This window comes from Denticeps clupeoides, chromosome 9 (assembly GCF_900700375.1).
Source record: "Denticeps clupeoides chromosome 9, fDenClu1.1, whole genome shotgun sequence".
In the NCBI taxonomy this organism is placed as follows: domain Eukaryota; kingdom Metazoa; phylum Chordata; class Actinopteri; order Clupeiformes; family Denticipitidae; genus Denticeps; species Denticeps clupeoides.
Window position 1 is genome coordinate 15,812,252 of NC_041715.1, and position 12,132 is coordinate 15,824,383.

General features: G+C 41.7%; 1 protein-coding gene across 7 annotated transcripts in view; it reads right to left on the reverse strand.

The window, feature by feature from the left end:
• The window catches only part of zmp:0000001200 (dedicator of cytokinesis protein 9), a 66,689-nt gene that overhangs the window by 5,948 nt on the left and 48,609 nt on the right, over nucleotides 1-12,132 (reverse strand). For 5 of the 7 annotated variants that reach the window (XM_028990403.1, XM_028990401.1, XM_028990405.1 and 2 more), the window contains exons 24-46: nucleotides 11,705-11,820; nucleotides 11,505-11,574; nucleotides 11,167-11,292; nucleotides 11,007-11,078; nucleotides 10,245-10,391; nucleotides 9,799-9,882; nucleotides 9,597-9,708; nucleotides 8,246-8,424; nucleotides 8,049-8,162; nucleotides 7,848-7,956; nucleotides 7,585-7,718; nucleotides 5,486-5,600; nucleotides 5,332-5,398; nucleotides 5,186-5,233; nucleotides 3,782-3,918; nucleotides 2,646-2,761; nucleotides 2,363-2,500; nucleotides 1,928-2,110; nucleotides 1,744-1,857; nucleotides 1,449-1,664; nucleotides 966-1,023; nucleotides 506-612; nucleotides 128-250 (exon numbers count right to left, since the gene is read on the reverse strand). In XM_028990403.1, the coding sequence (XP_028846236.1) occupies nucleotides 128-250; nucleotides 506-612; nucleotides 966-1,023; nucleotides 1,449-1,664; nucleotides 1,744-1,857; nucleotides 1,928-2,110; nucleotides 2,363-2,500; nucleotides 2,646-2,761; nucleotides 3,782-3,918; nucleotides 5,186-5,233; nucleotides 5,332-5,398; nucleotides 5,486-5,600; nucleotides 7,585-7,718; nucleotides 7,848-7,956; nucleotides 8,049-8,162; nucleotides 8,246-8,424; nucleotides 9,597-9,708; nucleotides 9,799-9,882; nucleotides 10,245-10,391; nucleotides 11,007-11,078; nucleotides 11,167-11,292; nucleotides 11,505-11,574; nucleotides 11,705-11,820 (2,685 nt within the window). Of the gene's footprint in view, nucleotides 1-127; nucleotides 251-505; nucleotides 613-965; nucleotides 1,024-1,448; nucleotides 1,665-1,743; nucleotides 1,858-1,927; nucleotides 2,111-2,362; nucleotides 2,501-2,645; nucleotides 2,762-3,781; nucleotides 3,919-5,185; nucleotides 5,234-5,331; nucleotides 5,399-5,485; nucleotides 5,601-7,584; nucleotides 7,719-7,847; nucleotides 7,957-8,048; nucleotides 8,163-8,245; nucleotides 8,425-9,457; nucleotides 9,500-9,596; nucleotides 9,709-9,798; nucleotides 9,883-10,244; nucleotides 10,392-11,006; nucleotides 11,079-11,166; nucleotides 11,293-11,504; nucleotides 11,575-11,704; nucleotides 11,821-12,132 lie in introns of all 7 variants that reach the window. The other 2 variants (XM_028990400.1, XM_028990406.1) reach the window with 2 other exon arrangements.

The following is a 12,132-nucleotide window of genomic DNA, read 5'->3' on the forward strand; positions in this document are numbered from 1 at the left end:
AACGTTTGCAATTGCTGAGGGTGTTAACCACTAGGCTACTACCACCCAATACTATAAAAAGAGCACTAGAAGAGCTGCAGAGTGATTTGGTCTCCTGGATGTGTTGTGAAGTGTTGGTGAGAGGTACCTCAAAGTCACGCCGCTTCTCATAGATTGGAATGATGAGTTTATAGATGTCAGAGATCAGCTCATAGCGCTCGGCCTTCCACAGTCCATCAGCACACTCCTCCAGGAGCTCCATCAGAACATCCTACAGCAGCCCAACATATTCACAAATGTGGGTTAGACACACAAACCCCTTTCGATACTGCAATTGTATTGAGTTGTCAGTAAATTAGCACCTATACAATCGACTATTGCTTATAAAACAAATAATAAAAAAAGTCTAAGAGGAACACGGTCAACAAAAATAAGCATGTTAATTCTATTACTATTGCAGTGTTAATATGAGATAATATCTGTAATCTCATTAAAAGTGTGACTTCAGCACTAAACCAGACTCTACCTCATTGAAATGGACATCTTGCATGCCCACATCTTCCATCATGGACGCCTCCTCATCAATGTTTGGAGTGATTATTTTGAAGGCTGAACAGCCCTGTTTGAACATGCCTACATGAGAAGAGAATTTCATGATTCTACTTTCAGTTCTACCACTAATTAGTAATGGTTACCAGCATGTTCACTTTTAAGAGATCTAATCAGTGATTTGTAGAGATAATCAATATGAAAGGACACACTGTCAACATCTGAACTGCATCCACGAGCACGGCACCAGTGTAGAGCTTTTTCATAAAACATACAAAACTGATAAGAGGTTTAAATATTTATTTCGCCTGCAGGATTTCATTGCTTAATGCTTTATTAAGCATGTGATAATAAACGTAATAATCATTAATTAACATATTTATTTTATTTGAAGAGAGCCTTCAGCACCACCATGTGGTGTCAAGAAGGGAACTCACCTTTTCTTCTGAGGTACTCTGCCACCAGAGCGGCTACATGCACGTAGCACATGGCTGCCTGCAAAACATGCAGATCAGGAAAGGATTAGATTCATTGCCATCACTGTTTGACACATTTTATGTAATATTATGTAATGGTGTTAGATCAGACTGTTACTATACTAATGGAATATTTCAAATTATTACAAGTGCATGAGGCATCAACTAAAAGCAAGTGTAGAAGTGTCTGATCTGAAGGAGCTGATCTGATGATCTGATTGGAAGCTACTTCCACCATCTGGAAGCTGCAGAGGAGAACAGCATAGACATTCTAGGACATTCTATGGAGGAATGCAGTGGTCTGGATGGAGTATTGGCCTTCATAGATTCAGGTAGTTGGGTGCAGAGCTATAGTACGTTTCCATAGTACACAGATACACTAGGCTAACATGGCTAATATGCACTAAAGCCTTGGCCATGTCTGAAGCAGCGCTATGTTCCCACCTCTGACAAGTCCCCATTCTTCACATGGATGCGTGCCATGCTGTCCAGCCAGGTCTTGCGCAGTTCTGGGGTGCTGGCGTAGGACTTGGCCAGGCTGTACTGCAGGTCTACCAGCATCTCAGGGTCCCGCTCATGTTCCTTCATCTGAGCTGTAGCCATTAGCACAGTGCGGATCCTCTTGGTCAGATCCTTCACGTCTGATGGGAAGGCTGTGTTCTAAAGATCATGATCATGACAAGCAGGAATAGTCAGAACAAATGTATCTTCACAAATTCTCAAAGCTTTTTGTACTCACTTTGATGGTCTTGTCACTGTTGGCACAGTTATTGATTATGGAGAGGGACTGCTGGAAGCGTGTCCCTCCAATTCCAATGACATCAGCAATCAGCTGACTTACAGCAATGACCACCTAAACATATTAAAAACAGTCAGAGCTGGCTGTGCTAAAGCACAGTTTTCAACAAATGATAAATGCTCACCTGGAGGTGAGTGCGGACAAAGGACTTGCGTCCTGTGTAGTCGAAGTTGCTTTTCATGAGGAAGTAGAGTAGGTGCGCTGCGTCGCTGCGGATGGAGCTCAGCTTGGAGTTGCAGCACTTCAGGATCTCGTAGCAAAAGGAAGCGCACATGTCTGCACGTCCCTCAAAAAACGTGCATGGAAACTACATGGAGAATGGCAAACAGTTACATATACAATGTGAAGCATGAAACATTTACCCTGCAAGTACTAGTGTTTAGTTATATATATATATCAATATCATTCTCACAGATCATATGAAGCAACTTCATTTATTTAGAAATGTAGCATTCTGTTGTACCATGTTCCATGTTCACTAGTAATGATGATGAATAATTAACTGGAAATGAAAATATATTGACCAAGCATAACATAAAAATTGTAAATCCATTCTTACTTTGTAGATAAAGGTTCTGAGAGATGTGAAGACCTGCTTCAGAGCAGACTCTGACTGATTGATCTGCAGAAAGCAGAGGTGGACCTCAAACACCTTCTTCATTAGGGGGTTGTGTCCATGGTCTAGGCAGAGTTGCGTCTGTAAAGGTAATTTTTTTAAAGAATCAATTAAGCAACTCAAATAACACATAACATTCAACTGAAATGTTCAGGTGACCCTTGTCCATTGGTACATGTGCTACGAAAAAGAAGGCTGCTGTCAGACAACAATAGCTCATGTTTACCTTGAAGCCAGTGATGAAGATGCTCAGCGTGTCCAGTACGGTAAGGCAGACCTCAGTGGCGATATTCGCCTCCAGGAGGGACTGGTTCAGCACGTCGGCATCAGAGTGGCTGTAGGCTGCAGAGAAGATGACACACTGCTGTAGCTTCCTCCCAACACCTCTACCTTCATCTACAGCTCTTACAGTGTAGAGTTTCAAGATAACATGATTCAGGGCATGATGTCACTATTGTTAAAGCCCAACTAAGACAAATGAAGACACTACAGACCAGATGTTTGGTCCATTACAAGAAAACATTAGAAATGCATAAAACAAATGTTAAACAAAGGCTGTTGAAATGCAATGTAACAACATACACCGTGTACTGAATAGATGTGAAAGTTCAGGTATGAGTTTGATTGCAAAAACCACCCCTTGCCTTTTTGACAGCGGCACAAATTCACTGCATGCATTCCAGCAATTTTTGGAAATGCCAATGTGCTAAACACACACATATGTCTTGTTCAACAACCAATAGTCTGAGCTGTTATGGGTAAATAATGTGTTACTACAGGCTAAAGACAAATACAGACAATAAAAATATGAGAGTGAGCCAAAATATCTGAACTATAACTGTAACAAAGTAGGACAAATGAATGAGATGGTAGGGACAGTAGGAAACAGCAGTTAATTGTTGGTATGTGGATAGAGGTGTATGTAGAAAACCGGTAAGATGACATCATGAAAAGATGGCAATAACTGCATGCATATGGACTAAAATTAAAATGAGTGTCTGAAGAGCTCTGTACGACTGACTGTCGCCCTGCCCACCTAACATATCTTACCATGGTCTACAGAAATTCCAAGTATACTTGAAATCTTTCTTACACTGAAAACACAAAAGAAATGTGATGTTACTGAGTTTGGAAGGTGGCAGGACATCCTTATCCAAAGCTTGGGAAGCTTTAAAAACAAAATTATGAGGCTCTGCTCTGAGACCGAAACCAAGCTGACAAGGAAGAGAACCGCAGATATGGTCACATGAGTAGAGAGAGATTTGACCATGTAAGTGATGAAGATTGATGAAGATGAAGATTATGATGGGAATGAATGTGACTGTTATAAATATTCCTTCCCTCTGTGAGGTGGGCACTTACTGTGGTTAAAAGTGTATGAGTTATCCAAGCTGCTCAGCTGCTGTAAGCGGGCATGCATCATTCCCGCCCTGTTACGGGACACAGGCAGAGTCTGAGACTTCCGCTCATGTGCTATGGGTCCCGCCCCATCCTGGTGCCTAATGAGGAAACGGGACACCGTTAAAAGGGTGGCCGAGTAGCGACAGGCCTGGGCCTGAGGGCCTTTCTCTGCTAGACTATACAAATAATGGGTTATTTGGACTTTCCTGGCGAGATAGAGCAAATTGGGAGTTGATTTCCTAAACAGAACAATGTTCGATAACCTTAAACATGCTTTCATCTCAGACCTGTTCATTTATACAACGTTGATGTAACATCTACCATAAATACGAAGCATTACAAACAGACAAATTTGTTATTGTGCATGCAATCATGCAATTACTGTGCATGCAATTATGCTGATGCATGTTAAATCCAGGCATGCATGTGAAAGTGACTGTAGATGCTTCACTATGTAGGAAGCATCAAATGGTCGTGGTGCTGGAAAGATGGAAAGCATTGCACACTGTTAGTAAGATTAAATACATAGCCAGTCTTACCCAAGCCGGAGAGGGCAGGAGCCACATATATATTCTTTTTTTTAACAATATTAAACTTGCCAGCATTTCAGTGAACAGAAGAAGAGAGCAATGATGGGTTAGAGACAGAACAGTCCCCTGAGCCAGCTGAGCTTGCATCTTTCTCAAATGTTGCTAAACTCATTTTTGATCAATTTTATTTCAATCAAACAAAAACACATATTTGCAAATCATCTTAAAAAGTGAAACGAGACAATGTTGAGTTCAATGGACATGCAAATTCAGTACATTTAAGGTCATACATTTTTTTTTCAAATGTGCACAACTAATTTATAGGACATAACGTGACACGTTGAAGACAAATATAAGACAAATGAAAGAGGTGAGAGAACAGGGTAGTCCTTTCCCTCCTTTACACCATCTTTCAAATTTGTAATACTGCAAAGTGAACACCCAACAAACCTAATGTATAACAGATGGCAAAAACAGAGCATATGAGACTAGAACCCTGAAAAAGGCCTGTGCCTTTCATTTGAAGACGATAAGCAGGATCCTGCTGCAACATTTCACTACTAACAGCACACAGCCTTGGAAAAGCTACAAAATGCTTACCTTAACTGAGGCAGCACTCAACACTGAGACGGTTAAGATAATAAGATGAGATAAAAGTCTATCCTCGGCTAACTGAGATTAACAATGCAGTGACTGTATGCAAGCCAGTTTGTGAACTTTTGTCTGAATAATGTCTTCAAATCATGTTAAATTAATTTGATTTACATGAACCATAACATGTGGAGTTAACAAGAAAAGAACTGACTGAAAGGAGACATGAGCACACACACATTACCTGGCAATGTATCTCTTGCCCATATATCTGAACTGATGGAGACACACTCTGAAAGTATATGAAAATGTGATTATATATACATGTATTATCCATTTATAAAACACTGACACATTGCATTGAAATAACCACAATATAGGAATACTTACTCCACAAGAGTGAAGAAATCCATCAGGTCACCAGATGAAGCCTTGTTCCAGTATGTAAACAAAGCATCTGCAGAACAAAAAGCTTCATAAGAAAAATGATGTGGCTGAAACATACATGTAAATGCATAAAGGACCAGAACATGAGCATTCGTACCCTCAGACATGCTCTTCAGCACATGCAGAAAACACATGAGGAGGCTCTTGATCTCGGCCTGGTCCAGTTTGTCACAACGCAACAGGGAGCTCCCCAGGGCTGAGGCTGGCTGGTGCTGTGGAGAAGTGTAAGTATTTTTTTTTCCAGATTTACATACAACTGGAGGAAATTGCTTCACAAAACATCAGCAACAGTATAATATGAGTTATCAATACTACAAACCACACCTTTTTTGGTGTATAGTACTTGGTAGAGTCCCCCAGTGCACAGCACAGGAATTTATCATCATGGCAATGATTGTCTTTACCTGGGCCAAGACTCTCCAAGCCACTACACAAAGCAGGTAGGAGAAACCACTGAGGCAGTGAACTAATGCCACTACAAAAGAAATCGGGTGGCGCGGGCCACAGCATCTTCCTTTGCCAGCAGAGAGAAACGCACACAGGCTGAGCTGTGACTTTGTGGAAAGGATCCTGGGAGATTACCGCCGTCAGACTAGACAGTAAAAGAATCATAACCAAGCCGTGAAAGGTATGAGCAGGAGTTATGACTACTCTTCACTTTGTGCTTTAATATTCGACATTGCGAATCAGTGAAGAAAAATACAGATGCATATTCTGAGAACTTAATCATTAGTGTTATACAATTATATAATTACCTACAACTGTAACAATGTATTCATAAATTCTATTTTTTACTTTTTACCATAAGCGTCATCAAAAATCCAAATGCCTGGCTAATTCGTATCAAATGATTTATTTATTTACTAGATCTCTACAAATTTGATTATGTGAAGTCCAGGTCTATTCCAAATCTGCACAGTAAAATATTAAGGATGGAACATATCTAAATAGCCAAGGAGGCTGTGAAAAAAGAAGAGGTGAAATCTTTGAACTGAATGCCCATGACGTGATATAGCCTGAAATGAAGCCTAGTCATTCACGCAAAGGCAGTCAGGTCATTTTTGTGGCAAAGAAAGGAGCAAAACCAAAACACACACACACACTCCCAGATGGGACACTTAGCGGGAAGAATCCACAGCGGCGGTGAAACTGGATAGCGTGAAACATTATAGGGAGAGGTTGGGGAACGGGCCGAAGGTCACTCTGTACTTGAATCAGGCTGTTCTCGTGCAAGACACTGTCAGTCTGACTGGGCACGGAAAGCAGAGAAAAGTCCATGGTGGCGCGCTTGGGCCGGGTGGCGAGCAAGCCTTCCTCTGGCTCAGCAAAGAGCCGCAGCACGTAGGCAGAGTGGCGTCGTGCAAATTTGTCCCTCTGCCGGTGGAAGCCCGGGGTGGGGGAGAGGATTCAATGACACAGGGACAGGTCAGAAGGATCAGATGAAACTCCCTTACCTGTCCCACACAACTAACTGACACACTAGAACTATAATAATGAAATAAACTTTCATTAGACATGATTTCCTATTAATTTGTGCTACAACATTCATGTTGAGATTGAAAAATTAAGCTTGAAATACCCTGGTAATGAATTGTACCTGACTATACTGAAATAGCTTTACTGCAATTAATTTAATGGCTTTGTTAGAACAGACTGCTGCAGTTTGAGCCCCTGGCATTTAATATGACTGAACTCTACACATTACCTGCAGAATTTAACATAAAAAAAGGTTTGCAAAGTAGTGGTGTATTCTGTATTCACCAGTGTTCAGCACAATATGAGCAGAAAGGTGCACAAAGCATGCAATATGGTCCATGATTAGTCCATGATTCTAACTTTTTCAGCGGGGAGACAGTTTTTTCTTTCACATGAACCTTCTGAGCCTGATATGACAATCAGTCATTAATAAGTAAAGATCAAATGGCAACATAATTAGCTTAGCATTACGCAGCTGTGATCGCTCAACACAAAAGGCTCGAAACCACAAAGAGGAGCGATCTGCCTCTGAGAAACCTTCCTGGCACTCAACAGGCCCTCAATAAGTAATGAGCTTCTTGGTAACCAGATGGCCATGTCTAATTGCTTCCCCGAAATAAACCGTTGTCAATGAGGCAGGAGCAAACCTGAACCTGCACACTGTGTCCCTGAGCACACCGCCGGGCCTCTCGGAAAACAGCGATGACGGCGGGAGTCTACCTTTTCCAGGGAGTTGGCCTTCTCAATGCTCTTCTCAGGAAGGCTGTTGGCCGAGTCTATGCTGATGAGGGACCCGCGAGAGTCGGCGTGGCGGACAGCATTGATGTTGGGAGTAGAAGAGGCGTGAGGGGTGGCTGCAGGACAGAGGCGCACAGGTTCAAACCGCAGTCATTCTAATCCTGCCACTGTCCCAACTACTCAATTGATCCAGAGACTGTATATACTGGTTTAAGATGAAGATAAAAATTATTCAGTGTAATAACCTGTGCCAGAAATGACACCAAACACATCCTTGTGAAGGCTGTTCTCTATGGCACTCGATCTTGGAGGCGTCATTGAAGAGTTGGAGAGCAGACTGTCATCTCTTCCATTCTGAAAAATTCACAGATATTTTACATTCAGACTCCGAACAAATTTGGGGGCAAAAAGATAATTGTCTTGCAGCCACTAGATGGCAGCCTTACATTGTTGTGGTTGACTGGGAAAGGGGAGACCTCCTTCACATTGAGCCTGTGGACGTTCTCCTGCAAAAGACCAAAGAGGGGCAGGTAGAGGGTAGCCAGCCTGGCCTGCTGACTCTGAAACACAGAAAATCAAATGAGAGTGCATAAAAATAAAGAAATAAATAATATTATCAAGCCCGGGAGACAGACGAGCATACCTTGGATGTGTAGCGTTCGTCGAAAGTGTGCTTGATCATGAGGTTCTTCAGCACCTGTATAGAGATCTGGCGGATGTCTTTGAACTCCTGCAGGGCTCCGCCTACCTCCCTCAGTAAAAGCCCGACCAGGAAGTGATTCTTACAGAAATCATCTGTCAAGGAGTAATCCAGCTGCAGGTCTGTGGGTGTGGAGGGACAGATGATGAGAGGGAGGAATTATGTGTTTTATACAACACTCCACAATCTCCCAGCGGATAAACACAGCAACCATAGACCAAGGCCAAATTCCACCAAGATCAAAGTCTGGCCTTCCGAATACGTTCCTTCCATGACAGCTTTACTGAGCTGAGATGCAACATTTGTCATTACTGACAAAAAAGCAAAATCCTACAATTATGTACAACCATATTACATCAGTAATGCTGATTAAGATCATGGAAAGTTATGAGTATGATTATAACAAGCACAAATTATAAAACCTGTCTTCTCATCATGTTATTAAATCATAGAGCTCCTTCAATTGTTAAGGATGATAGGATTTCCTGAGATGGTTCTTATGTCTGCTAGTGAACAGATGGCCCTGGAGTTGGTTTCCAGAGCAACTGTTTGTGTAGTAATAAATCATTTATATTACCAATAAATTCAGATCACTGCTACAGCAGCAGTTTGCTTATGTTCTTCTGGGGGGTTGCCGAGCTATCCAGGGATTAAACCAAGTCATTTATATGATGTTAACACAATAATTTAGTAAAGATCAAAAACGTTGTAATACTTATTCATGTGCAACAGCCACTTTATTAGAATCACCTGTCTTGAACTGACACACTTTTTCACTTTTTTGTCAGGCACAATCATGCCATTTACACAGTTTGTGAACCATCCACCAGCCATTTAATCAATGGTTAGTTTCTGAACATATAATGGTAAAACCACAAACTTACGCAGTCATTAGAAATGCTGACCACCGATGACGGGCAAAAAGATGCTGACTCAAATAAAGTGGCAGATGCTCATGCACCCCTTTCCAATAATGAAATTCAATCAATTTACATTTCAATGGTGAGTATGGAATAATGTTTGTGAGATTAAATGTTATCTTGACATGAATCATCTCTGACAAGTCAGAAAAAACTTCATTCAGCCCACGTGGAGATCATTACTGATTTCTGGTTCTGAGGGAAAGGATAGGCAAGCAGCACTCCTTTCACCTACCTACAGGAGTATCATGTGACTCCATGTGGGAAGAAAGTAATGCTAAACGGCAAAGAGAGAAGAGATCGAACCGAATGCAAGTAGGAAAAAATATAAACAGTTTAATAAGTTTAATGTAAATCACAAAATGTTTAATCACCTTGAAATCTCAGGATCCTCCCTTTCCCAAATGGCATGGGTAAGTTCAAAGGTACATAGTGCTCATGGTTACAAACCACGCGAAGGAACTCAAACTTAAACTCAAATAACGTCTGGAAAAAACAAGACACAGAACATCTTAATGCAACACATTCACCATTTCAAATCCATCTTTTGTTACAACTACAGAATGAAGACGCTACCTTAGAATCGCCAGGCATGAAGCAATTGATGTAGTTGTTAATCTGCTTGAACACGAAGCCTCTGTCCATGAACGTGAAACAGCGCTGTGGACAGAGAGGTACAACAAGTAATGAAAATGTGCGCAGCGCTGCTTGACAAGCAATCTGTACAGTACATTTACATTTCCAGAGAGACTTACAAAAACACTTTAATATGTGTATCGCTTTAACCCCTTTTTTCTTCACTAAGTCCACTAAGCTATTTGAATTGAATAGTTCAATTATATGTTGAGGGACCAACAATCAAATAACCAAATCGATAGGAGAACCAGAACTGTAGTGCAATAAATTGAAAATAATAATAAAAATATCTATAATTTAGAAAAGGAATATACAGTACATCATTTTGGATACATAGCCTAGACAGAATCGTGCATCGAGGCCAACATTCAAGGCCGATAGTACACCTTGATGAAGACAGCCAGGCTGTGATTGGCGTTGCGTGCGGCATCCAGGTTGTCCTTGTACTTCTGCGTTATATGGGGCATCATCATGTTGACCAGGGTCTCCACGGTGTGGTGGAAGGGAGCGGAGAAACGCTGGTTTCTGGACAGCTGGGGAGCAGGGAGAGAGTGTCGGCTACAGTTTACAGCAATGGGCTTCTACTGCAGCCACATCCCTACAGGGTTTAGTCTCTGATAGTCTTGATGAGACTAACCGGTTCAAATCCCGAACCGCAAAGGTGCCACTGAGGTGACAAAGTAAAGTACCACCCTTTCTCCCCGGGTTAAATGCAGAGGACACATTTCGTTGTGTCACAGTGATGCTCTGCATCATGATGACAATCACTTCACTTTGACTTAGAAACTCCTGAGAGATTTGGTAGAATTCTTTTGGATGCAGACACTGACACGAGCCATCAGAGTGTTAGAATCTGCTTGCGTAAAGCCGAAGGATACTGCTGGGTTTCTGCTATGGTCTCTTAATTGCATAGCGGTGTGCCAAATCGGAAAGCAGTGATAAACAGAGGGTTTCAGGATGTCGGGCAGGGGGGGTGCGTTTGGTGAACATCACTGCCCAGCTCGTCTTTAATTCTGCGGGACGTCTGAGGTTATAAAGACCGTAAGCTTAGCTAAGCACATAAATACCTGTGGCTCTCCCATACCACAGAGCCACGACTATAAATGAAACTGCCACACACAAGTCTGGTACCATTAAAGTTGACTTACCTTCACACGGCCACTTTCTATTAAGTACTGGGCCATGGATTTCACTAAGGCTTCGAAGAAATACCAGGAGTACTAGACAAAAATAAGAATAAAAAATCTGATGAGAATGAAAGATGATGAATAGAAATTCGACTAAATCAACAGACCAAGCTCACGGTACCTTGAGCAGTTTGTTACTGGTGAGGAAGTCAGTGGAAGGCTTGAGGATTGCAGTCATGGCTTTAGCCAGCTCTTCATGGATGGTTTTCGCGCTGTTGGCTGTGTATGGCTCAGTCTTAAACACATACTAAACACATAAAGCAAATTTAAAAATAAAAACACGTGTGCATTTTTTAATGTTTATTTGAGGAAATATTATATGATATATGATTGTTGTGATCTACGTTGCTTCTCCGCATTTCTGAATAATGGAATTTAAATTAATAAAACAATAGCAACATAGAATCTCTGATGCATTTTGTACAATGCTACAATAATTGTATGCAATAAGGTACAAACCTTAACATATGACCGTAAATAGTGTTCCAATCCCTCTTCGTGGCACTGGGAAACAATGTGAATCATGACCCTGAAAGATGAAATAATTTTGGATGTTCTCAACAGTACACAGCTCCACCTCCTTTCTATTTAAAAATCACAGAAAAATGTGAAACAATGACACAATGCTTTCTTGTGGGGAAAGTACGAGGCAGACTTGCCTGGTGACGTTGACGGCCACCTCCTCGTGAGTGGTGCTAGTCAGCACTCTGAAGAGCTGGTTCAGAACCGTGGGCAGGAACTTAATCATCACATGACTTTCCATGGCATGCAGGCTCTATAAACGCAGGAATGGAGTTTCACTGAACCGATAGCAGGACATTTCACTTTCACTCAGCTGTTGTCCCAACGCTTCTTTACGGTTACTATGCTCAGTTGTGGTCCTTTTTTATGTGTCCTGCGTCTAATACATCTGTGTTAAGCAGTGGTGGCCTGGCAGGTAAGGCCCGTAATCAGAATCCTGATCCGCCAAGGTGCCGCTGAGCAAAGCACCGTCCCCACACACTGCTCCCCTGGGCACCTGTCATTGCTCACCAAGGGTGCTGTGCTAAAGTGTTTCACAATGACAATCACTTCACTTTCACACAAA